Genomic DNA, 27,894 nt, shown 5'->3' with positions numbered 1-27,894 from the left:
TCTAATTCTAGATTTGAGAGTTAGAATCCTCTCGATCTATTTTTAGATTTGGAAGCTATCTCTTCTTCCAATCTAGATTTGAGAATTTTTTAAATATACTTTTAGGGATTCAATACTCCTCTCCTTTGTCCATGTACAAGTCCTCTGCATCCATCTTCAATGTTGATTGCAGAAGCTCTGGCGTCTTCTCACTGAACCACGGAAGACGAACCTATGCGCGCATACTATAGTTATTAGAGAATGAATTTCCGGCATGTGCTCATCACCGATGAAGATACAAAATTCAGTGATTGACCGTCAATTATTTTGCTTGACGGATCTGTTCTTATGGAACGAGTGTGTACTTAACCCTTCTGATGCTCTGTTGATCCTCCTTGTTTTCTGGATTTGGCTTTGTTTCACAATATTATGAGTTTTGCTTTGTTTCGATTTGCTTTGCCAATTTTCGTGTATTCATTGGAGCAATGAATACAATTTTTTTTATAAAAAAAAAAAAAACAAGCTTGCTAGATGCTCGTTTCTTCGGTTGACAACTAACGAACATTCCTCCCTGCTTCTAAAGATATAATGCACCAACCTAGGCACCTATTAAATTATTATTTTTCATCTACCAATTTGTATAAAAATTTGAATAGATCGAATGCCGAGTTAATTTCCAATCATTGTTCTTGATCTATATAAATTATTGCTTTCATTCATTAAATATAGGAAAACGCTTTCTTGACGGTTCGTTATTTTCAAGAAGTTGTGGCCTTTTGAAACACTATATTAGCTTCCAGAAGGTCTTATAGTCTTAGGTTATGCTTAATTAAACAAAGATCCTTAACAATCCTGGCCAATACACCTACATACTAATGCAATATTATCATACTTAAAACTGGTAAAGATTAATAATGTGTGACATGTAATTACGATCATGCACATTGTCAAAAATGTCTCATTTTACATCATCGATAAAACATTTCAAGGATAATATGCAACATCATTATTTAATTACATGAACTATAATGTATGAAATCGATTTATATCATTTTACAAAATAGCCATGTTCATCGTCCACACTAACAAGTAACAATGAATCTCGATGCATCTTTTAGGAATTTGTCCTTAAAATTGGAAAAAAGATAGTAATTGAGCTAATGCATTGAAGACAATATCATTTGAAATTATTGGTTCATAAATGAATTAACTCCACTACAAGAATAAGTTTTTTTTTTGGGTAAGAGGAAATTACTAAAAAAGTATAAAATCTGTTGCATTTGTGTCGATTTAATCCCAAACCTTTCAATTGTGCAAATTCAAAACTAAACTTTTCAACGATTTGCCAATTGAATCCTAAACCCTTCAATTGTACCAATTTAATACTAAACATTTTAACGATTTGTCAATTTAGTCATTCTGACCAATTTTGACAGAAAAACAATGATGTGACGGTCTAGTCAATGCTAGCCATCCTATGTGGTAGGACGGCCGACACTTACATGGATAATATTTTGAATTTTTTTAATTTTTTTCTGATTTTTTCTTTTTCTTTTATTTTTCGTTTCCTTTTTTTTCCAACTCTTGGCTAACAAGTTTGCCGTCCATAGGTGAGGGTCGACGACCCTCACCTGGTCTAGGCGAGGGCGTCACGACCCTCGCCTATGGCCAGTGACCTCCGCGCCCTCACCGGCCAAGAGTTGGAAAATAAAGGGTAAGAAAAAAGAATAAATAAAAAAAAATTCAGAAAAAAGTTTTAAAAAATGCAAAAAATTGTTCACATCAGCGTTTTCCGTCCAAAATTGGCCAAAAGTACTAAATTGATAAATCGTAAAAAAGTTTAGAACTAAATTGGCAAATTGAAAGGTTTATGATTAAATTGGTAAAATTGTCAAAAAGTTTAGGACTAAACTGATCAAATTAAAAAAAATTATGACTGAGTTAGCACAAGTACAATAGGTTTAGGACTTTCTTGATAATTTCCCCAAATAATTGCAAGATAATTAATAGCCTGTATGGTAACATGAAGATGAAAATAGATATAAATAAGGGAAAATGCCAAAAGCATACCTCACTTTTGAGTAGCATTTATGATAACAAAACATCCTGGATGTTTTTTTTTTGGTAAGGATAAAAAAAAAACACCCTGGATGTTCATGCATGCATGCATGCATATATATATATATAAGGTCCGTGGTTGGTTTTCCTTTATTAGTCAATATAAATACTCATCCTACTCGTCATTTGAAGGTAGCATTACCTAGGCTACCCGTGAGTCGTCCCTAGTTTTTTTTGCTAGAATGTATAAATATCAAATGTTAAGTCACAACATCAATAAAATATTTCAATTTTTAAAACAGTTTATAATGATTCCTCGAAATTTTCATGGTATGGTATGGGATGCGGAGGCCACATATCTATTCGCAGACTTTATTTCTTAGGTTTTGATTCTAGCTTGTCCTTGAGAGGGATGTTATACTATTTATATAGAAAAATAACTACATGTAATCGGACGGCTAAATTGTACTATTTTAGAACAGTTTGTACGAATTCCACAAAATTTTCTTTTCTAAAAAATGACACTTGGCTTATCTCACAGGGGTGTAAATGTGTCATCTATGGACGAAATTTCTACCTTGATATCAAATTCAAGTTTGGCTATTCCCTGTGTGTCGTTCTTCATCCATTACAGACGCAAGAGGGTGAGCTAAAATATTGTAGGTGACTTTGTTTACAAAATCACGAGAAAATACGATAAATAATCGTGGGGTCGATAAAACCTATAAGAGTTGTTTATAATAAAAAATTCTTAGTTAAAACAAGGAAATAAAAAACCATCACATCGGGACAAAAAATGCCGCCTCGTCGATTTGAAAAGTAAACTTGGTGGACCGGATGAGATCCATTTGAAAATCTATATGAAGTTGGAGCGGTTGTTGGGCTAAAAGAAAATAAGGCATGTTAGGAGGAAAATAATAATATACGGGAGACCTGACCAAGACATTTTGCTTCCCCTCTTCCTCCGTCTGACGAAATGCACTCCCTTTGATATCACTTTGAACCCCGGTCAGTCGGGATTAGGGTCACCAGTGTTTTGCCTGTAAGCTGTCCCTCTCTTTCTCTATTTCTGTTCTACGCATCGATTGCTTCGTTTAGTGTATGCTCATGTTATGCATCTTGCTTTGCTTTTTATGTGGGAGTTTCTCTTGTTCATGTTAATTGAGAATGCCTCTGTATCTGCTGATCGCTTTGCATCTAAAACATTCAGTGAGTTATAAGGCAAATCTATACGCATGTTGAGTAGTTAATGATGTTACTCTCGCGATTATATGCAGGAATAAAGATGAGATCCTCTCAATTGCTCCACTCAATTTTACCTTGAAAAATAGATTCTTCTTTTTTGGCCAAAATACCTTTATAAATAGATAACTAACTAGTCGGCTTTTGTGAGTGACTTTGCTGACTAGGCTGCGTACCTAATGACTGCTTCTATGACAGCATAGGATCGTTAATGCTCTCCCTACTCAGTTCATCCGTGTACTGGTATAGACATTTTTCACCGTAGCACAAGCATAGTAGAGGTTTCCGCTGGGTTTTGTAGTTGTCTTTTCTTCTCTCTTTACGTAAAGTAGATTGCAATTCTCAGAAGTTTGCAATTCTCAGAAGTTAGCCTCATCATTCTAACACTGATATGCAAAATTGATCTATGGTGTCGCAGACTCTTACTCAATATTAAATGTAATCCACTTGTCCAAGTGCCCAGTTATAGTCTATAATAGTGCTTAGAATATCAATTTTCTAAACTAGGGTAAGTATTCATAGGAATATCGCTCTTTATTCCAAAGGATGCTAAGTTTCTTGTAGGTTGAAGAGGTTCGAGTTCAAAAGCATAGAGCATGGCCAAGGTACAACAAGTAACAAGGAGCCAAATCGCTCACAGGAGCCATGGTGTTCAAGTCTCCTGTATTTCTGTAAAACTTCATAAGCAGTTCAAGTATGCAGCAGATCACAGTTGCAGCTCAAGATTCCAAAGCCGTCTTTATAATACTATCAACAAAATTCCAGAATGCAGTCTCTCACACGTCGTTCAACGTATGTTTGTGTGTTTAAAAAATACTAGCACGTTATTTCGATCTTCATAGCAACGTTCTTTAATGAACATGTAATGCTCACTTTGGAAGTGCTGTAATCACCTGGGATAGTGCATTGATGCTCAGAGAAATGTAGCCCGCTACCTGGCTTGCAGGCAACCACAGTTCCTTCGTTGAATACCCTTAGATCATGCGGGCAGCTCTCCAACTGCGCTTTGCAGCTTGCAGACGGGCAGTCACAGCCAGCACACATGGGACTAACTGTAAGTCCAACATTATACCCCATATCTGTGGACATAGTATAACTGTCACCAGAAATGCCAAGACCTGTTGCAACCGGACTGTCCTCTGCAGTACAATCTCTTCCTTTGCAGTTACCAGTGGTGCAATTGCGAGTGCCCAATCCATCTGAAATGCATCCAGTACTGAAAATGGCAATGCCCGACCAACCATCAGGCAAAGGGACTGACAGTTCATGATTTGGACCAATTGCACTAAGACTGGTGCTATTGTTAATTTTTGTCGACCCATCCGCGGGAATCAGCGATGGAAATATCGGTATCGAGCAAGTATTTTCAAAGACTAGCGTAGAACTCGCTGAAGCAACAACATTGCGTCCTCCTGCTTGTCCAGATCACAAATTAAAAAACAGATAAAGTGAAGTTAGCACTATGAGATCACACATTCGATCAGGCATTCCTAAACAGATCATCTAAAATTAGGGTGCTGTCAGATGGGGAAAAAAAAGCCTCACCCAGATGACAGTAGTGAACTATCGCAAACTCAGAATAACTAGACATGTCAACATTCTGCTTGATGCGCAGATATAACTGAAATCTAAAACAGCATATCTACAAAGCTATTGAGAACTGTGAGTACAATCTCTGGAGGATATGGTGACGTCGCATCTGACTGAAACAGTAATAATTCAGTGTCATATCCTCACATCAAGCACCTCAGAAAGAAGATATATAGCTGGGATCCAGGAACAGCTTGCAGAAGCTGATTTCAGTTCTGGTGTTCCCATGACCTTTTTCCCATTATCAATCTTTCTCTGTCGTTGCTATTTGGTAAGGAATCTACTTTGGACATTCATAATTTATATATAGCGTCTCTAAAAAAGAAGACGAAACGACCAATTGGACACTTATGCTAGGCCACAGGACAACCACATTCTTTAATAGAGTGTTAGTATTGCTGGAGAGTCAATAAAAGAAAAATGATGCAGATGACACATGCTACTTATTCAATGTTTGAAATTGAACTTTGATGTGGAGGAAAAATCTTCTATTTTAACCAACAGCCAATGGGATCACAATGCGAATTGCAACATAGTCAAAGCAGAGGTTTCAGCTAAATGATTTATTGATCATCGCAAAGACTCTAGGACATGTATGATGTTTTCAATACATAAATGATATATTGCCACCCCTTTGGTGCCCATGCTGTTTTTTTCTATCTGAAAATTGGTCGCAAAGGACAATAACAGTTCATTACTAACACTCAATTTCGCCACTCAATCGGGATCTATCAATGGGATCACCTCATGACAAAGCGATTACAGAACTAAAAGGAATGAAAAAAAGTGGTCCAATTCCAGGTAGTTTCCCAAATGGTATCGGGATTAAATCCAGTGAGAACATTGAAAGCCTCCTTTTTCCCCTAGATTAACCGGAAAAACTACATAAGAGGAAGACGGTTCGCAAATCAGAGTCTCACCAAGTAAGGCTAGTAAAACCAATGATTTGACTCGCTGATGCTTTCCTTCTCCAATAGCCATCTGAAAATTTTTCATGAGTTACAGAAACAACGGTAAGGCCACAATTTTTTTAAATTGCCAAACAGAGCAAATAATGATGAGATGATACCCTTATAATGGATTAATTTGTTCAAGAATCTATTAGGTACCCCACGAGAATAATTATCTCACTAATCAGGTACCAGTTATGTTTCGTTTTCACAAAATATCTGTGTCCTTAATAGCAGTTCTGATTTGTATGATCAAGTAAACATTTTCAAATCCACATTGAGATACCTTAATAGTATAATAAAAATATAAAGGTAGCATTGTCAGTGTAAAGAGAACTTAAAAGTATGATCTTCAATACCTTATATCAAAGTCAGCAGGCTGTGGATCTTTTGGTTAAGAAAACAATTGAGGTGTCATTTGGTTAGATACCCCAAAGTTATAATTCTTCAAAAAATTTAGGCACTTTTTATTCCTTAGAACTCACAGTTTTATGTTTTCACTTCCATTTGAGAACAAAAACCAAGAAACGCTTTGACAACGCTTGGAAATTAATTCGTAAACGATAATAAGGTAATTGTTTTCCAAGTTAAAGTTACTGAAAATAAATTGTTGATATTTCCAGTCTTCTCCTTTTCAAACGAAACACATAGTGAATACCAAGGAAAAGACTCTTTCATAAATTATAGTGGAATAAAGAATATGAGACATTTGGTTTGTATTTTCACTTACCATAGATATTCTCTCATAAACAAAAATGGAAACTGAAATTCTTTCCTCAAATCAAATAACTCCAAAGTTTCTTCATCAGGGAAAAAAGGTATGCTGATGACAGGAACAAAGAGATGACAACCACTTACTATCTAAAGGAGTTAAGAGAGTCTTACGATGTCTATTGATCAAGTATAGAAACCAAGCCATCTATTCCATTGTTTATCAAAGCACAAGTGAAGATTTTATTGTTTCAAACATCGTTCTGGAAGACCAAGGTCAGTAGCGGGCCTAACGGCCCACTTAGTCAGGAAAAAGTAAAAATAATCATCTGATCTTTATTTGACTTGTGAAGAAAGGAGTTACTAATGATGGAACATAGTGACATGGTCAATACTTGAATAACATTTAAAAATTGGTACAATGAAGAAGAGTTAACTTTTGGCATGACCTTGAAAATATCTAAAGGTGCCTTTTAGTGAACGAAGACTACTTTTTTTCCGATTAAATAGAGAAGGCGGAGCGAAATCAAGGCAAGAGACTATTTCCTAAGGAGAATTTTCCATAATTGGGAAGGGGAATGCTAAAGAGTTCAAACCTTGAAACTTAAGATGGGTTGTAAAAGGCCGGTGCAGGCCGTCGTCATGTCGACGCGACGGAGCAGAGAGACGCCTCGTCGCCGGCTATAAAAGCCAGAGAGAAAGAGAGAGAAGGGTCGGCCAATTCAGAGAGAGAATTCAGAGAGAGAAACAGGGAGAGAAACAGAGAGAGACCGAGAGAAACAGAGAGAGAATAAAGAGAAAAGACAGAGAAAGAGGACAGGTTTGTGTGTTTTGCAGGTCCTATTAGCCTCGTCATCGCCCACAGAGCAGCCGGAAGCCCCTCAGAATCGTCGCCAACTGGTGAGTCCTCACGGCCAAGACACCCCCTGTTTTCCCCTGTTTTTGGCTCGGTTTGGCCGGGACTCGCGCCGGCCGTTTCGCGCGAATCCCGGCCCATACCGTCGTCCCACACGATCTGTGTGTCACCGTCGAAGGTAGGGTAAGTCGTCGAAGTGCGCCGGATCCCCGAGGTAGGTTGAAAATCGTTTATTTCGGTCACGCATGCCATCTGTTTGACAAAATGCCTCAAAGAGGCCGGTTTTTAATTTGGTCGCCGGCCGACGAACGGCAGTCGAACGCCGACCCAGGTGCGGGGCGAGGCTTGGTGGTGTTCCCAGAAGCCAATTTTAGGCCGGTGTCGATCTGGGTTGGCCGGCGAGAGACCGATTTTCGTTTCTCCGGCGTCCGCGCCTGTGGGATCGGCCTGACCCGGTTCAGCTGACCCGACCCGGGTCAACGCCCGGGGTCGGATCCGTTGACCCGGGTCGGTCCGATCGACCCAGTTCAGCTGACCCGACCCGGGTCAACGCCCTGGGTCGGATCCGTTGACCCGGGTCGGTCCGACCGACCCGGGTCAACCCCCTGGGTCGGATCCGTTGACCTGGGTCGGATCGAACCGATCGGATCCGCGACCCGACCCGGTTTTATTTTACTTTTTTTAAAAAATTTTAAAAATAAAAAAATTTTAATTTTTTTTTCTTCTTCTTTCTTCTTTCTTTCTTTTCTTTTCTTTCTCCTTCCGTATTATTATTTTTTTTTTTTTCGAAAAAAAAAATCAATTTTTTTTTTAAAAAAAGAAAAGATCTTTTTTTAAAAATTTTGTGGTATATGTAAATATTTTAATTTATTGTTGTATTATTATATATGTTATTGTCTTATTTAAATCAGACAAGCCTATATGATTATGCGGTGTTTTTGCATGTTATTTTTATTACCGTTGTGTTATTATGCATGTTTTTAATACAATTGCATGAATTGTTGTGTTTTGAATTTCATCTGACTTAATTAGGATTAGAACCTAAGGCTGCATGTCTATCTTGACTGCTGATCGTTTATGATTATGCACTCGTTTGATCACCTCACATGTTAGGAGAAAGGTCCTAAAATCAATCCAAATTGCCTGACAAACGTTTTCAAAAATTAACAGGGTAAAAAGGTACCGAAAGGGCATTAGTTATCCAACTAGTGTAACCAAGTCTCCGAACTCAGTTAATCTCTGGTTCGTAGGAATAGGGTGATTCTCCCATCACCTTATTTAGGTTTCTAATCGACCCACCCCAAATCGATTAGTGGCGACTCCTTGATATAAACCACTTGCATGTTAAAAACTTAAACCCTAAGTCGCGATATGGTATGGGCTTGGGAGAGCCCGAGTTAAGTCCCGAACCTAGACTTAGCGCGTACCAAGCGAAACCCCCTTTTTAGCATGTATCGATAAAAAGCGGGAAGTCGGTCGTGACAATGCCCCCTCCCACTTTTTTCATTTTTATACATAGAACCTTAGTGTTGTGGTATTGAAGTACATTTTAATAGGGGCGTCAATGATTCGGTTTAGTTCAGTTTTTTGTGGAATCCGAACCGAAACGAACCATTAGGGTGAGTGTTCGAACCGAACTGAAATGAGAACCGAACCGAATATGGTCCGAACCGAAAATCCGGTGATCGATTTTCAGAAATTATAACACTTAAATGATCTCTTTAAAAGTTACGGTATCAAAGTGAGCGCCTATAAAAAGTGTGACACTGTTAATGTCCTTTTTCCCAGAATTTACATCAAGGGAAAACAACCACTTGCAAAATGGTTTTGCCCTTTCTTCCTTCTTTTCTTTCATATTATTATAACTGCATGATAATTATTATGATCCCTCTTTGGCACTAAGCTTTTCCTTTTCTCTCGACAAAGTTATCCCAAAAGTACTGTATCTCCCCAAGAACGGATTGCAATAGAACCTTTCATGGCAAGACTTCTTCTCACTAATCTATACATGAATGCATTTAATGAGATTTCAATAATTAGGATAATTTTTTCTCGACAAGTACAGGTAATTTGTTTTTGACAAGAAAATTTCAATAGTTAGGGAAATTTTTTTCTCAATAAGTGTGGGTAATTTGTTTTTAATGAGTTAAATTTCAATATTTAGGGTGATTGATACTATTTATTAACCAACTTTCACAAATATCATAACATAGCAATGCTTTACATGTCAAAGAGAGCACTCAAAAAAGGAAAATGCTTATGCATTTTTCAGTGTATAAATATGGAAAGATCGGAAGAATACCTCTTCCTTTTGCTTGCGACTGCCACATTTGTGACCGTTCGAAGGGGGTGGAGCAGCCTTTTTCATCTTGGGATCCTACAGACAAAAAGAACAATCTTAGATATAATTTACAAAGTTCAGACAGATCATATATATCAGAATAAGAACAAAGAGACATTGCACAACTTCTGAAGAAACAAGATTATACATGAAATTCAAGCTAAGATTATCGAGTGCACAGATCAAGCTCCATCAAGTCCAATCAGTAATAGGGGTTCAGAGTGTTGAAGTCTAGGCAGCACAAAAAAGGACTCTAGGGCCTTTCGAGTCCTCGGAGTTTGCAATATCCTCAAATATCAAACATGACAAATCTAGTATCACAAGTGGAACATCGGCACTTAAAATTTCTTCACATCCCTGGTAAAAGAGATCGTGCATTAGATATTGAGATAATGACAATAGACTTGTACCCCAAATGGATACAGCCTTTGAAACTTTCTAACTATATAATAACTCATGATTGCTCATATAACCATCAACAGAAGTTCGACAAAGATGACCAAGAGGATTCTTATTTGACATTTAAACTTTGTGAAGAAAGAAATAGATGTTAAAAGTGAATATGACAGACAAGTTCAACCCAATCAAATGCAAAAGTTATCAGCTGAAGAATGAGCTACAAATACCAACAAGCTACGAAAGAACATTGAACGAACTTTATTTTGGTTTTATGGTAAGTAGAAGAACACTGGATAAACAAAAGACAAAGCATGAATGTATTTGATGTATTACCCGTCCTAAAATATTAGTGAAATGAAAGCATAATGAAACACTTCAAGATAAGCATGCATCTTGTCAAATCTACTTACTAATCAGATGCTTTTAGCTGCTTTTTTGACAGTACAAAGTCATTCAGAGGCAGCAAGATGGCTAACTAATGTTTCCAAATAATTTTCAATCCATAACACTAATACCATAATCCAAGTTTTAATCAACTTGATGGGGAAAAATAAGGATGCGATAAATGTTGCTGCAAAGAAAAGCTTGCCCATCATGTCCTAGCTACTGAAAATATCCCCCAAGGTAAAAAGCATGATGATAGTATCAAGTACAGAACTCTTGAGGAAAAAAATAAAACTGAAACATGCAATGCACCTGTAAGTAATCTCGAGAAAAACGCATTTAATTATTAATTTATCGGGAAAATTGTGCATGAAGCTGGTTGTGTGAATGTGTTCTGTATTAACTCAAAAAAGTTTCATTTCTTTCAAGTTTCAATAATTTCACCAAATTCCCTCTTTACCTGTCTTTCCACAATGTGCTGTTATCCAAAAACTGTGTCTGAGTTTACCTTTTACCTGAAAATAGTCAACTTCTTGCTGAACGCAAATTCTACTATGCAATTTCGACCAAAAAAAAGACATCTATGATGCAATGAATTATTAAGTTGTGCGAAAAAGCATCTTCTGCTAGCATGGCACTTTTTTCCAGACTTGAAAATGACGGTTAACTTGTTAATCAACACTAGAAAAGCCAACATTCTTTGGTATTCCAGTAACAACGAGTCTGTATAACAAGCGCAGCACTGATTTCCCATATAGGTTTACCTGGTGGGCTGCAGCGACTCTTCTGAAGTAGGCGATGGGGCCCACGGGGAATCTCCTGTGGACGAGACCATCATGGACGAACGTGTACGCCATCCTGAACACCGTGATCCCGAGGCCCTGATTTATCGATCGAGCGAAGTCAGAGGGGTCAAAACATCGGCGAATAATCCCCAAATCATAAAAAGAAATCCCAACTGATGACAACGACGGTAATTAATAAGCGATAATTAAACAGTTAGAAGAAGGAGGAGTTAGGTGAGATTCCGGCACTTACAGCACCGAAGCGGAGTCCGGGAACGACGAGGCCCTTGTGGAAGAAGCCGTAGGAGAGAAGAGCGATCGCGGGAACGGCGTTGATTATGGCGAAAACGTCGTCGAGCTCGCCGCCTCTCGGCCGATTGTCAGGCTGCATTCAATTGAATTACCATCGAAACTTGGATCAATTTCTTTCGGCAAAGGAGCGAGCAAGAGAGAGAGAAACAGAGACAGAGACAGAGAGAGAGACAGAGAGAGAGAGAGAGAGAGAGAGAGGGACCTCGTGCATGGGCCACGGAGACGCATGCCAGAGAGCTCTGTGAGCCCATCTTGCCCAGAACACCATGACCACCTGCAAGTCAGAATGCAAGAAGCTCAGTTCTCGATTTCAGCACCGAAAACATTAATCAAGAATCTCAACTTTTTACTTCCTCGTCATGCTTTACGAACCCAGAAGCAGATTTTCAATTCTTGTTTCTTTAAAGCTGAATATGAAACTTACAGCGGCGCCCACAGAGAGAGCGAATGCACCGAACATCTCAGACAAAGGCACCTGCCCTCCCTGCAAAATTAAAGCGGGAAGAAAAGGCCAAGCTTGCATTAGAATCGATTTCTATGGAAAAGGAGAGAAATGAAGAAAAGGATCGGATTCACGGTTTTTTGCCTCCATTTGCCACGCGAATCTGTAAGAAACAGCCATGACGGCCATGACGGTCACGAACGTAATCCCGAAGCCGGACATCGCGGCGGCGGCGGCGGCGAGGTAGGTGAACCGCACCGACCACTCCCGCACCAATCTCTCGGCGGCGCGCGAGGCCGGTGTCTGATCGGGCCCCGCGTGCAGTTTCTGGAGAGCGAGGGAGCGAAGGAATGAGAAGAGTGAGGGAGGCAGGTGGGTTGCGCGAGAGGAGGAGGTTGGAGCTTCTGATGGGTTGGGGGATTGCGGCGGCGACGGCGACGGCGGAGGACAGGCCTGCCCACGATCTTCGAGCTGTGCGCGCGTTGGATTGAGACAGAGAGAGGGGGGGGGGGGCGAAGTGGTGGACTAAGGAAGAGCGTGGGAACTGGCGCTGTTATCGAATGCACCGAGACCACAATCTTCTCTTATCGACCAAAGAGCAGACAAATGCCTGCTTGGTATTTAAAAATGCTATCCAGAATTCGAAGAAATGGGACGGTAAAGTAGACAAATGCCTCCTCCCTTCGTTCTGAACTGCTGAGATGAGACGGCAACCATGCGTTTCTTATTTTATTTTAACGACCCGCATGTCCGAGTTCCGAATTCTTTCGTACGTAAGACAATCGAAAAAGGTTAATTTATGGACCACCTTAAGGATTCTCCATCTAATACAGAATGTTTGGCTCGAGCAAGAGCTACTCAATCCGTCCGGAATTCCAGAACTCGAGGTCGATAGTACATCTCAACCAAAGCGAGTAGTGCTCCTCTCTTGGTGGGCAGGCGAGACCTCGACCGGGTTTTCGGGAGACCCTAGCGCAGATCGCCTACCAACACATGCTGACGGGTGTTTACATGTTTATTTTCGGATACAGTGACACCCTCCCCCCTCTCTCTTTCTCAATTTTTTGATCTTGCACCGTGTTTGTAAATTTCCGTTCATTTAACTAGGTAAAATTGTCAATTTAACAATGTCCGCAATCCTAATGATTGGATAATTTGATTGTACAAATACTAACGAAAGGGTCAAAGATTTGCCTGTACAATAAGAACGAGCAGTGCATCAAATCGCGTAAGATGGATGGAAACGGGACCGGAGAGGAAACGATGAATAGAAAGGGAAAAAGTCAAAAAGATGGGGCGGGTAGGTTCGTGAATTTGTCGGGGACGAAGAGGAGGCGCGAGCGGGGTGGGGGGTTCCCCGTGTGGGAAGCGGACCGCGAATCGCGTTGCACCTGGTTTTAGGCAAACCAAGGGTTTCAATCATACTTCGATCCTCAAACTCCGTTGGGGACTAAGACGGGGGCAAATTAGGAAAAATTTCAATTAAAGACTAGAAGCGTCTTAATTTTTTCAAATAATGATTTGAAGCGGACTTTATTTCAAATAATGATATGAAGTATCCTCATTTTATCAAATAATGGCATGAAGTGGCCATATCAGTATCTAAAAAGAGCCTGACCTTGCCGGCTGAAGGGTATTTTCCCTCTTCCCTCTGCCGGTCATCGTCAGGCCTCGTCGATGTCCAACAGAGATCGCCGGACTCAAGCAAGGGCCACCCTCACCGGCGTTGGGCAAGGGTTGCCCTCGCCCTCATCAGCCCAGGCAAGGGTGGCTCTCACTCGCTAGGTGAGGGCAACCCTTGCCTAACACCGCCCTTGCCAGATTTAGCGAGGGACGGAGGGAAAAAAGAAAAGAAAAGAAAAGAAACATCAAAAAATTTTAAAAAACATATACTTAGAATTCGCCGTAGTCACATGTTGGCCGGCTAGCCAGAAATCCTTATTTGAGACCATTTGGCCACTCAAGCCCTTATTTGAGAAAATGAGGACATTTTATGTCCTTATTTGAAATTTTCACAGCAGATTAAGAGTTCGAGTCCTTGAGGGAAAATATCTTCGAAATCCAATTTTGGGAACGTGAGGTTAAGGCATCAACGTCTCAGTTACGGAAGGCAATGATGGACACCAGAGAAATACTCAAACTGGGCACTCTTTATCAGGTAGGGAATGGTAAGTCAATTGAGGTCGGTAATCACCCTTGGATTCCACCCATACCAAATCATCCACCTTCTTTTATTGATCCCGATCCTATTTTAAAGCAAAGAACTTAGCAAGCTTCTTTATCCCGATGAAAAGTACATGGGATGTCAACGGTCTAACTCAGATGTTTTACCCAACCTCAATCCGAGCCATTCTTCATATTCATGTTCCAACATCCATTTGGGTGGATAAAATGATCTAGCAGCCAGCTATAGATGGAATTTTTACGGCTAAATCCGCTTATAAGCTCATCAAGTCATGTACAAAGAATGGCCCTAACTCTGGATTCGGAACAACATTTGGAAAGCTAGAGTTCATGAGAGGCACAAGACGATGTTTTGGAGGACAACGGCTAATGTTTTGCCCTGTAGAGCTGACCTGGGTAAGTTATTTCACATTCCAAATCCTTCCTACCTGTTGTGTGGCAAGTCATAAGAAACTTCAGTCCATCTATTCACAACATGCCCTTTGGCCTAGATTTTATGAAGACAGAGTCCATGGGATATCATCTAATATGCTCGAAACTTCACATCACCATAGGATCATTTCCTTTACCTCGGGTATAGAAAGTGGACTTCGATTGCAAACTCTTCACCATTTATGCAGCGATTCTATGTACTAGAATGTGGTGTCATAGGAATGTCATATTACATAATCAAGCTATTCCAAATTCTTTCCAGGCAATTAAGTTGGTTTTATATGAGTTCATGGAATTTTCAGACAAGTTCGGGGAAGAGAACACAGTCGCAACAAGTTCAGGAGTCGGTTCTATTGAGGAATGGATAGACTCATGGCTCCTATCAGATCGAGGGCTGAAATTTAATGTAGATGGTGTGTGGAAAGATAACAAAGGAGCCATAGGTACCATTGCACGATTGGCCAGCAGCTCAATAGTCCAAGCTTGGACAAGGAAAGGATGTTAGAACTCGCCGATGGAAGTGGAAGGAGCGACTCTCCTTCTTGCCTGCAGTTATGCTCAATCCCTTGGCATCCTAAAAGAGATTTTTGAAAGCAATTACAAGGTCTTAATTGATATCATCAAATAAAAGGGTCTTTGCCCTTGGAGTATTCAGCCTTTTTCTTGCAGATTTAGCTTCCTACTTCAACACAATTCAGGTTGGAGCTTGGCTTGAACCCGTAGACCCAATAATGGAGCTGTTCATGCACTTCTTTTAATCAAATAGGCACAACATCCTCTTTTCTTTTCCACAGTCTCCCGTCTAGAGTTAAAAATATTGTATTATTAGAATCTTCTTTTATTTATCATTCTAATGTAAGCATTGTATCCAATTTGTAATGTTTTGTTTGAAATGAAAAGTACATTTCTAGAACAAAAAAAAAGGAGAATTGACTTTAGGCCGAAAAATACTTGCTTTCCTGGAACCTCTTTTAAATTATTAGATTAAGTCATAAACTCAAAAGAAAGGAAAGACGGTTCCGCACTTCCTATGGTATTTCAGTAATAGGTGCGTTCTTGCATCTTTAGCTAATTCAACTAGTTCATTGATCCGACTCTTGTTTTTTTTTTTTTTGATAACCGAGGTGTCCGCGCGGCCGGCGAGTTAGGTCTCAAACCAGCGGTGGACTCTTGTTTTGTTAACTGGTGTATAAGATCAAAAAGTAATCATGTAAACTATTCACCACGAAAAAGTTATAAAATGAAACCTTTACTTTGGCGAACAGTTGACTCTAGTCAAACAGGCTTATAAACATATCTCGTTGTAATATTAACAATCACGGAAGCTAACCCTGATCTTGCAATTTATGCCAATGTGAAAATCGTCGGAAAAATAAGCGATGAACAATAAAAGATACCTAATATTTACGTGGTTCGGTCTGACGTATCTATATCCATGGGGAGAGCTAACGGCACATAATCCACTATTAATCGAAGAATCAAAATTTACAATCGTTCATTCGCATACTCGAATGTTTTACATACATAAATCAAATCCAAACTCCAAGTGTTTATAAATAAATAACTCATTTGAACGTAAAATTCACTACACAAGTCACCGTGTTCACGTTCGTGCGGCCGAAAAAACGAGACCCTCTAGATGACAGCTTCGTGCGGGCCCTTTGTAAAACGGCAAAAGAGGACGAGTCCCGTGCGGCTATAATTCAAGAGACAAGGACAGGCTACGGGCCAACAGAACACATGGAAATGCATTTATGCTGCTGAGTATTATCTCCGTTCAAATTTTTTATTTGTAAATACTTAAGATTTGAATGTAATCTAAATCGTAAATTTTGATTCTTCGATTATCAATGAATTATGTATCGCCGGCTCTCCCCGTAAATATAAGTACCGATACGTCAGATCGAATCACGTAAATCTTGAGCGTTTGTTATCGTTCGTAATTTATTTCTCTGGCGATTTTCGCATTAATTTAATTTGCAAGATCCAGGTTAGCTTTTGCGTTCGTTAATATTACAACAGGGACTAATGGATCTACTGCGAGAGCGAAACAAAGGAGAAGGAGCTTAGCAGCTAATCTGTAAAATTCTGGATTAAGCAATCCCCATCTCTTTATTTATTAAAATATGTCTCGAATTTGAACCCGTTGAATGAAATCCGACTCAAGATTTATTAAAGGAACATCCGAAATTGATTATATGCAGACGTTTGCCGTGGAAATATAGAATTCTCGTTTGACGATGGAACAGAAAAGCAGAAAGAAAGAAAATATTCTTTCCTCTTTCCTGATGAAGTCACCGACCAAAGTTTCCTACCTAGATTATCCGTGTATATATAAGTCAAAGGTCAAGAATGGAAAGCGTATTTTTTCAAAAAGTGTCCTTTTTCCGTGGTGGCATTCTGTTCCAAGTGGAAAAGGTTGACCGTGTAGACCCACTAATGAATGTGGGCTGCTCTTCCTTTCTTTCGTTGGAACATAGGGTGTGTTATGGTTGTCACGAGAAGATTCTCCGAAGCGCTGCTAACGTGAGTGCTTGATGTTCCGTGGCTGTGGCGGTGCTGGTCTTCGTGCAGTGAAGTCTTTCTTCGAAAAAATTACATTCAAGAATTCAAGTATTTTTAGCGAGTAAATCTTGTAATAAGATTTGTGTATAATTCCCTCATGAGATTGAGAGATTATTTCGTGAAGAATTATGAGATTAAATATTGTTTGAGTTATTAGGTGTAATTGGGGCTTGGAAAACATCGAGAGTGTTTGAGTGACTTGAGCGTAGTTGTAATTTTCGCTGTATCGCTTGATCTATAGTGAAATTCCGTGTAGCTCTCCCCGTGGACATAAGTCACTACGATCGAACCACGTAAATCTGATGCCCGATTTATTTTCTTATTTTTGTCAATTTTATTGTTCGATCGCTTGGCTTCCGCAACATTACAAGTGGAGCTACTTCAGAATTCATTACTATAGCAATCTTAGACGATCTGGGTGAAGCATCAAGCGTTTAATCCATTTCATTACAAGTATGCCAAGAAAGGCAGGTTGAGACTTGTCAACGGAAATAACACACACACACACACAGCAATAATCAACAAGATCATCGAATCCATCGCCTCTCAAAAGCCGATAGACCAAGATCATCCGATCCATCTCCTCTCAAAAGCCAATAGACCGCAAGCGCTTGATTTACCTCGGCATCCGGCAAGACTTTCAAGGCAACCAATGCCTTTTTCCCGATGCGCCGTCATAGTAACAGCGCCTTGCCTTTCAGCCGCGCAATCACCGTGTCCGATTTGTTGGAGAAGGTCATCGTAGTACACAATGACGTGATCCCAGCCTCACGGAGCTGCAATCGAAATCGTAAGAATCCAGATGAGAATCAAAGGCAGGCAGTGCGAGGAAATGCAAGATCATACCTGAGCAGTTTCGCAAGCGAAGGCGAAAAAGGAAAAGATGAGGGCGAGCGAGCGAGAGCGAGAGCGAGGAAGACGAGCTTTTGTCATCTCTTCTGAATTTACACTGTTCTTTTAATCTCGCGCCTTTTTTTAATTCTTGGGTTGGTGAGTTGAGTTTCTCTTCTTTTCTTTTCTTTTTTCTACTTTTTGTTTACTTCTTTTCTCTCTTCGCTTTCTTCAATTTCACCTACCTATCTTTTGAGCATCGAATTTTCAATCATTTATTTTTGGGTTAATACCACAAAAAAACCCCACACTGGTACACCTATGACAAATTTACCCTTAATTAATTTTTTGATCATCAAAAATTCCAAACTGGTATATCCATGATAAATTTACCGAAAACTAATTTTTTGAACACAAAAAATCTTAAACTGGTGCACTTGTGATGAATTTACCTTCCGTTAAATTGAATTAATGCCACGAAAATTCACAAACCGGTACACATGTGACAAATGGAGGGTAAAACCCTAAACTAGTATACCCGTCAACTCCCACGTGTCATCCAACTCAGCAATTTGACCATAAAATTAAATGAAAAATAACATTGGATGAATTTATCATAGGTATAACAGTTTGGGTTTTTTGTGGTAAAAAAATTAGTATATGATAAATTTGTCACAAATGTACCAATTTGGGGTTTTTCGTGGTATTAATACTTTATTTTTTATTTACCGCATTCCTGGATCTTTTATGAGTTTATTACTTTCTTCTTTCCTATTTCGATTTTAGGTTGCTGATGTTCTCGTAAAAATGTGCGGTCAAACCCAAGTAAGGATGTTTGACTAGTTATTAATATAATTCGACATCTAACTTCCAAAATTTTATCTATATACTATATCCTTCTTGGGATCGATTGATCATTCTTAGTGTCATTTTCACGTCTAAACTAAAATTTTATTTTAAGGCATCAATCATTCACTAGTATGTATTATCTAAGGAAAGCTAATCTTCCCTTCTAGAAGTTCAAACTCTGACCTCACTCATTATTTTGTTGGAATTTAAAACAACAGTGTATTTATCTTTGTGATCTTTAAAAAGAGATCATCATATCGCATCTATCTGACGTCTGATTCACGTGAATTTTGCGCCTTTGTAACGCTAGTGTCTAGAGCTTTCCAACGAGCCCAATATTGCTAGGCGAAATTACAAAATTACGGAATCGAGGTATCGAATCTTATCGCTGCCTAAAGCTTGGTAGGGGCGCTATTTCGGAGTCTAATCATTGTTAAAAGAATCATCATTTACCCTATCTTAGGGTCCAAAATGTTTCATGCGATTTCGAGACCTTTAAGTACGATTTTGTGCTCATCCAACATCTTTTGGAGCCGATTTTTGTTGCGTTCGAACACTTGAGATACCTAGATTCAAAATCTGCAATTAGAATCAACAAATCACAAATTTCCTAACAGTGCGAACAACGGGCAATCGTTCTTGAGGGGTTAGATATTAATTATTGGATTCGAGTGATAATATAGGTATCAAAAAACTATAGTTTTGACAAGTAGAATCCATTTTGGTGGTTTAAAATGTGTTTTTGGGACTTCTATATACTAGTCAATCTTTGGTCAACTTGCAATCAGCCTTAGGTCAAACTTAGTGATTTTTTAAAAAATAGGGGCAAAATATGAGGTGTCAACTCCCCTGTGATCAGTCGTCGGCTGCGGTTGAGTACCAGCTAAGGGTGTGCAAAAGAACCGGAAATCGTCCGAGACTGGATCAGAACCAGTTGTTCCTAAGGAAACCGGTCCGGTTCTCGGTTTCAGGTGTGGAACCGTCCGCCCGCCCAATCGGACCGGACCGGTAATATAATAATAAATATAATATATTTATTTAATTTTTATTTTTTAAAAAAGAAAAATCCTCAATCCCTAAATTAAACTTAAATGGCTCGACGCTCACAGTCTCACATTGAACCGAGAAACACCTTCTTTCGCTTTCGTCTCACGCTCACTCTCACTCTCTTATTCTTCTCAGTCGACACTCATCTCACTGTCTCCGACTCTCCATCTCCGTCTCCGTCTCTATCTCCATCTTTCCGTCTCTTTCCTTGGCTAGTGGGACCGGTTCTATGGACCCACCCGAGAATCGGACCAGCGGTCCGGTCCGATTCCTGGGTGGGTCCATGGAACTAACGTGCGATTCCCAGTTCTAATTTTTAGGAATCGGTCTTTAGTGGGCGGTTCCCGATTCTAGGGTGGGAATCGCCCACTCGCACCATGCTCACCCCTAGTACCAGCCACAGACAAAAGGAAAAGAAAAGGAAAAAAAAGGAAGAAAAAAAATCAGAATTTTTTTTCAAAAAAAATGCAAAAATTTCCACGTGAGTGCCGACTATGCCACATAGGATAGCTAGTGGCCAGCCGGCATCCACATCAGTTATTTTTGTCTAAAATTAATCGGAATGACTAAATTGGCAAGTTATCATAAGGTTTATGATTAAATTGATAAATTTTTAAAAGATTTAAGATTAAATTGGTAAATTATTAAAAATGTTTAGAACTAAATTAACACAATTAAAAGATTTATAACTTAATTGACCGTCATACCGTATGGTTAAACTTTTTGGACAATTATCCCAAATATAGTTGAGAAGTTTTCTTTTTACATGTAGCAGCTACTGCAATCACCGCGATAGTTAGTTCTACCTTTTAACTTTCAACGGTGATTATAGCAAACTTTACCAGCAACTGCTACAATCGCCCCTAGCACTTTTAGCGACAGCCTACAGTAGTGATTATGAATTCGAGGGTAAATCTTTCGGCGGCAATTATAATCGTCGCCGAAACTCTAAACAATTACTATTAATATTCAAATTAATTGTAGTGCCTCATCATCCCATGTCAGGAAAAAAATTGGAATTTCCTGTGGTGGCCAGGACACACGAACATTTATTCAATGATTTTAATGAGAATGCAGTTTTATGAGAATTTCAAACAAAATCATATTAAATGAAGGAAAGCTTCTTCGGTAATAGTTTGTAAGCGCATCGATAAGCTCGTACTGACCCATCAATTTGATATCAATTCGAAATACAAGCATATGTAAATGGTACACAGGACCTAATATGCCAATTCACACCCTGTTTCCTTCGACGCAGCGATGATATCAAATTGACGGGTGCACATTTAGACCAGTTGACCTAGGGGTGAGCATGGTCCGGTTGAGCGGTTTCCACTCTAGAACCGGAACCGCCCACTAATGATCGGTTTCGAAAAATTAGAATCAGAAACCGCTCGTTGGTTCCATAGACCCACCCGAGAATCGGACCGGCGGTCCAGTCCGGTTCCCGAGTGGGTCCATGGAACTGGTCTCACTAGCCAGGAACGGAGGCGGAATGACGGAGACGGAGAGTCAAAGACGGTGAGGTGAGCATCAACCGAGAAGAGTGAGAGAGTAAGAATGAGTGTGAGGTGAAGGCGAAAGAAGGTGTTTCTCGGTTCAATATGAGGCTGTGAACGTTGAGCAAATTATGTTTAGTTTAGGAGATTTTCTTTTTTTAAAAAATTAAAAATTTAAATGAAAATATATTATATTATTATATTACAGATCCAGTCCGAGTGGGCGGGTGGGTAGTTCCATGCTTGAAATCGGGAACTAGATCGGTTCCTAAGAATTGGAACCGAGAACCGGATAGATTCCCTTTGGAACCACCGGTTCCGGTCCGATTCCGGGCGATTCCGGGTGGTCCGAAAGGTTTTCGATTCTTTTGCACGGCCTAAGTTGACCATATTCAAAGGTGGATGTGTATGCTAGCTGTGAAAATCTGACTTAGGATAGCGTTGTTTTCTTTTTTAATTGGTTCCGTAGTAATGCCAGTTGGGGAAGTTGAGTAAACAAAACAAAGTGAGCAAGTCAAGAGAAGGTTGTCTATAAAATAAAGGGTTAATGTCACTAAAAATTTTAAACTTGTACACTTGTGACAATTTTACCCCAAACTAATATTTTACCACTAAAAACCCTAAATTGGTACATTTGTAACAAATTTACCTTCCGTTAGTTTTTATTAAATTGGATTAATATACAAAAAATCACAAACCGGTACATTTATGACAAACGAAGGGCCAAACATAAAACTTGCACATCAGTCAACTGCCATGTGTCATTTAACAAAACAATTTGACAGTAAAATTTAACGGAAACAAATTGAGGATAAAATTATCACAGATGTATTAGGTTGAGATTTTTTATGGTCAAAAAATTAGTTTTGAGTAAAATTGTCGCAGATGTACCAGTTTAGGATTTTTCATGGTATTAATTCTGGGCCGCGCTTTTCCCACTCCTAGTTTGGCTAAAACACTCCTAAATAAAGTATTGTGACCATTTTACCCATTATGGGTCCCACCTTTCAGCATCCTTTGCATTTTCGTAGTGTTCTTTCTTAGTTTTCTTCTTTTGCGAGTCCTGCTTTCCTTATCTTCATCCTTCCCTCTTTCTCTCTCCTTCTACTTTCTTTTTTTTTTTTTTTATGTTTGAGATAGTTTTTGCGTCGATTTTTCATGGTGGGTGCAGGATAAATTGAAAACAACGTGGCATCCTCTGGCGTGATAATGGTCGATTTTTCTTGTCTTATGTTTGACCAACCCACCACACACTTTGACAGTTACATAGATTCTTCTTTATCAATTCCTCCAATCATCTCCATTTTCCCTCGTCGTTCTCTTATTGTTTTTACATAATAAAATGAAATAGATAGCTAGATTTGCTCACTTACAAAAAAAAATATTTAAAGTTACAAAATTCACATAAAAATAAGCATAACGATAATTGAGCACATGCGTAGTGCGTGCGTGAATTCCAGTTATACTTATGTAGAATATGAAAACTCAATTAGATTTAGAAAATTCCTAATTGTCTCTGTTATCAGACATTGAGAAATTTTATATGTGATCAACAACATTTCTAATAGTATCAATAAAAGTAATAAAAATATTCTTAGAAAAATATTTGATAAGAAATATTACAAAATATGCTAGAATTCTAATTTGCAGCAATAGAACACATTAAAACCTACATTTTCTTATATTGAGCAAAGCTCGTGGTATCGAACGAGGTAGAGCATTAATCCTAATCGAAAGCAAAATGAATAAAGAGCATAAGAAAAACCAAAATGAATAATGAGCCAACAAACATGCGACCTTGCTGATAAAAGGGATCGAGGGTGGGGTCGGAGAGTATAAAGTTTGGGGTTCGCTCCCTGCGAGCACTGCATGCACATATACATAATAGAGAGGAGTGAGATCAAATTAGGATACGCATATACACAATAAAGAGGAGTGAGACGAAAGTAGAGTATTATTTAGGGTTAATATCACAAAAAACCCAAAACTGGTACACTCGTGAGAATTTTACCCCAAACTAATTTTTTAACCACAAAAAACCCAAACTGATACCTCTGTGACAATTTTACCCCAAACTAATATTTTGACCACTAAAAATCCCAAACTGGTACTTCTGTGACAAATTTACACTTCATTAGCTTTCGTTAAATTGGATTAATACCACAGAAAATCACAAATTTGTACACTTATGATAAACGGAGGGCAAAACATAAAATGACACATCAGTTAACCGCCGCGCGTCATTTAACAAAGCAATTTGACAGTAAAATTTAACCGGAACAATTGAGGGTAAATTTATCACGGGTGTACCAGTTTGGAATTTTTGGCTGTCAAAAAATTAATTTGAGATAAAATTATCGCAGGTATACAAGTTTGGAGTTTTTTATGATATTAACACTATTATTTGTGCGCTGATTCTTTTAAAACAATCCTCGAAGAGGGATATGTCGCGTGTTTATACGGATGGCCGGGTCGGGCGGGTCGGGCGCCTCGCAAGCGGGGTGATGGATAAGTTTGGGGGGCCCATCTATCGTCACAGCGACAGCCACGTCGCCACGTTATCCACCACAGCCGCCACAGGAAAAAGGACACAAAGCTGATTGCCAACCTGTCATGACCATTCAACCTTCTCCGCCAATCAACGTCCCACGAATTCTTTTCTCAGTCAACCAAGAATTCCCACTCTCCACATATTCTCTCTCTGTGGGAGCGACAATGGTGGGGCGGGCAACATGAGGAGAAGAAAACCAGTGTTATGCACCCCCCCATGGCCTCCCATTTCGCTTCCTCTGCCTTCTCGCCGACGCCGAACGCCGGCATTTGTCAGCTCCGGTCGCCGGGGAGGTCGCCGCCGCCGCCGCCTGCCGCGCTCTCCGTCCAGTGCAACCGCGGATCTCCGTACAGCACGCTCGTCTCTGAGGTATGCCCTGGCATTGTCAATAGCAGCATAGCCAAGCCATCATTACTGCGTTTTTTTATTGGAGGATTGAGTTTGTGGGTTTTTGACGGAGTAGTTGTTTTGGATACTCGCATTGTGGTTTGGTTGAGTAAATTTGGACAGTCAAAAGGAATTTGCGCTGCTCCGTGGTGTGGGAGAATGGTTTTTTATGGTGAAAATGCCTCCTGCATTTTGGACGCTGTAGTGTAATCAATCGTCTTGATCATTGTTTAGTCCTGCAATCAGTGAGTGAGCTACTTGGAATGATTCGTCGCATTGTTCTTCGCTTGGACTTTTAAAAATTTGAACTTGGAGGTGCATTGATGTGTTTGTGTATGCATGAATACACGCACACACACACACTCATCACTCACCCTTGCGGAAGTATTTCTACCACTTCAGATCTTAAAATAATTGACTGATCTGTAATAGGCTGCTGATTAGCTGGTTTATTATGTCTTCTATGGTTAATTATAACTACATGTTGCTCCATTCAAAATTGGGAATTCACCTGTTTCCTTGCCTGTTCTGAGTCTGGGTATCCTTCTTCCCTCTGCTCGAGACATGTGATGCTTTAACCATCCTCGCAAATGGGAATTTGGGATGTTCTCGAATTGCATATTTGTTTAGGCACGAATGTCACTTTCATTGCTTTGTCTTGAGGCTTTAGTTGGTTATTTCCACAAGGACAGAAACGCATTGCTAACTGTGGTAGAATTTTCTTCTCGTGACCCCACAACCCTTCTTTCCTTTCGTTCTGATATTCTCTGAGTTCGTAGGCCGTTAGGCTTTTGGTCCCTCCAGCAAGATTTGAAGCTTCAAAGTTAAAAGTTGATTTTACGGTAGGAGAGTCTGATAATTATTCTGGAATCATCCCAAGAACTTACATCTTATCTCACTGTGACTTCACCGCCAATCTGACTTTGACCATCTCCAATGTCATCAGTCTTGATCAGGTATATACTTTCCCTTTGCAAATATTTTTTACCTCTCCTGTCTCGGCAACAGAACAAACACAATCCAGACGATTATCATCAGAATTTTCGTTGAATGTGACACTTAGACATTTTCAACATCTATTGAAAACTTTTAATTGTTAACTGAATTGCATTTCAATGAGCTCGATTATGCTTGCCTTGGTGCCAGTTAAGAGGATGGTACGAAAAGGATGATGTGGTTGCTGAGTGGAAGTCAGTCAACAAGGAGATGTGTCTGCACATTCATTGCTTTGTTAGTGGTCCAAATCCCTTGTTAGACCTTGCTGCTGAGTTTAGATACCACATTTTCTCCAAGGAGATGCCTCTGGTAATTATCTACTCTGTGTTCACCTCTAAATGATTTGCATATCATGCTAAATCGTTTACAATCACAAGAAAATGCATATGAGAATTATTTGTATACATCGATGACTTTTTTTCCTCGGCCACGTGTGCATGAAAATGCTTATATATTTTTTTTCCTTTCAGAGAGATTTTGTTCTTTTTAAACAGTAGTATACATAGATAACGTTTAATTTCAGGATGACAATGAACAGGATATCCCTTTCCATTTGAATTAGGTACTCGAAGCCGTGTTGCATGGGGATGCATTACTTTTCAGAGATCATCCAGAGCTAATGGATTCTCCAGTATGGGTTTACTTCCATTCGAGTTCTCAAAAGTACAACCGCATTGAATGCTGGGGGCCTCTCAAGGATGCTGCACGGGTAATATTTTTATACTTTCTCATCCCTGCTTTTACCATTAGTATATCTGCATTCTGATCGGTCGGAGACATGCATCTGTTTGGAGTGATATAGTGGCATCAGGTTTAGGTTTTCACGTTTCATATTGCGCAGAAGCATTGTCCAGTGCAGATTGGAGGAAATAATCAATTATTGTCCAAAATCTGTTTACCCTGAAATCTCAGGCTCATTAGGCACCACCCAATGAGCTTGTGCTTTGGTGTTTTTGTGCAGTGGTCAAAGTTTTGAATTTCAGCCTTTTTTATGTTAGTTCTTTATAAGCAATTCAAAGTTTGAAACAGTCCTTATTGCTCTTCTGGAGGGGAATGACACTGCACGTCTTCTATCTTTTGCCCTCTATATTCGTCATTCTCTCCATTTGACGGATTAGTTTTAAGGCCTTTTATTGACAAAACTTGTAAAGGATTTTTGGCCTCTGAATGTTGTGTACTTTTGGCCATCTATTGTGGAAAACAGAGAGAACAAATTCAAGGATTTTTGACGGGAAGCAATGATGATTCCCCTGTGCCTAGAAAGTGGAGAGGCCCTAAATCAATCTTCCAAGCTCTCTTTGCCTTCCTTCTGTAAATGTGCAGGCAGCACAGTGCCAATGGCCCCCTCTAAGAGCCCGACTCAATTTTCACACATCGAGCAGAGGATGACTCAGCTGATTGGTAACATTGCGGAGAAACTTCATTGAAGATATAAAGGTCAGACGGCATTTGACAATGATTATTTGATCCTGATTCATTTTCAGTTAACTCGTTCAATTTGCTGGAAATGTTGAAAATCTGGTGCAATTGTCACCCATTTATTTCATTTTCTTAGGCCAGCAGTTGAATGTATTTCTTGCTTAAAGAATGTACAAAAAAGAATGACTAGATTCCCAATCTGCCCCTCAAATCATGAATGCAGAGTTTCAAATTTGTGGTGGTTTGCGTACTTTACCCCGAGCCCTAAAAAAAAAAAAAAGAATAACTAGATTCCCAATCTGAAATCATGAATGCAGAATTTCAAATTTGTTGTTTTGGTGCGTTTATCCCCCTTATCTTTTGGTGTGGAGCTGGAGCTGGAGGTACGTGGGATTGTTGCTTGAATTAAGGGTAATGAGCTCCTGTAAACTGGACCTGTTATCTGCCAGTTTTCTCATCAGCTCAGCCTTGTTGGTCCAATCCCCGTTTGGTTCAGCCTTGTCCTCAATGACAAGGACACTTTAGTTATTGGAGTTGGGCTCTTGAGGGGCAATGTCCCAGTTTAGAAAATTGGAGAATTAAGAGGTGTGACAACATGTATTCGGGATATTCAAAGAAGTTGGTCATATTCAAGTACTCAATCTGAGACATCATTTTGTACATTAATTAAGGGATTAACCTTAGTAACTCTACAATTATTAACAAACGAGTAAGATCAAGATTCAAGCTTTTTTACGGCAAAGCATTTTTCTAAAAATATTTACTGGCTTTCAGAGGGATAATTAACCAAAAAGTCCTAAATCTATTGAACGGCAGCCGATTCAGTCATAAACTTTCCAATTGTACCAATTTAGTCATAAATATATTGTACGGCGGCAAATTCAATCCTAAACATTTCAATTATGATAATTTAGTCATAAACATTTTGACAATTTGTCAATTTAGTCTTAAATCTTTTAACGATTTGACAATGTAGTCATTCTGGATAATTTTAGCCAGAAATCGTTGAAGGACTACATTGGCAAATCATTAAAAGGTTTAGGACTAAATTAGCAAATCATCAAAAGGTTTAAGACTAAATTGAC

General features: G+C 39.3%; 2 protein-coding genes across 2 annotated transcripts; one reads left to right on the top strand and one right to left on the bottom strand.

The window, feature by feature from the left end:
• Nucleotides 1-3,925: 3,925 nt before the first annotated feature.
• Nucleotides 3,926-18,163, bottom strand: LOC115684725 (uncharacterized). The gene is made up of 10 exons (XM_056309010.1): nt 18,077-18,163; nt 17,944-18,006; nt 12,194-12,574; nt 12,032-12,091; nt 11,810-11,881; nt 11,549-11,680; nt 11,275-11,391; nt 9,689-9,763; nt 5,790-5,850; nt 3,926-4,691 (listed from the first exon to the last, which is right to left on the bottom strand). The coding sequence occupies exons 1-10, from the start codon at nt 18,161-18,163 to the stop codon at nt 4,096-4,098; spliced, it is 1,644 nt and encodes a 547-aa protein (XP_056164985.1). The 3' UTR covers nt 3,926-4,095.
• A 5,991-nt stretch (nt 18,164-24,154) lies between these two features.
• On the top strand, nt 24,155-27,049 carry LOC115684627 (magnesium dechelatase SGRL, chloroplastic). Its single transcript, XM_030609442.2, has 5 exons — nt 24,155-24,376; nt 25,174-25,350; nt 25,541-25,699; nt 25,953-26,099; nt 26,595-27,049. The coding sequence occupies exons 1-5, from the start codon at nt 24,212-24,214 to the stop codon at nt 26,703-26,705; spliced, it is 759 nt and encodes a 252-aa protein (XP_030465302.2). The 5' UTR covers nt 24,155-24,211; the 3' UTR covers nt 26,706-27,049.
• The last annotated feature ends 845 nt before the right edge of the window (nt 27,050-27,894 follow it).

This window comes from Syzygium oleosum, unplaced genomic scaffold, assembly GCF_021117445.2.
Source record: "Syzygium oleosum isolate NSW1041296 unplaced genomic scaffold, Sole_v2.1 Sole_v2.02, whole genome shotgun sequence".
NCBI lineage: Eukaryota > Viridiplantae > Streptophyta > Magnoliopsida > Myrtales > Myrtaceae > Syzygium > Syzygium oleosum.
This window is presented reverse-complemented; position numbering and strand designations above follow the sequence as displayed.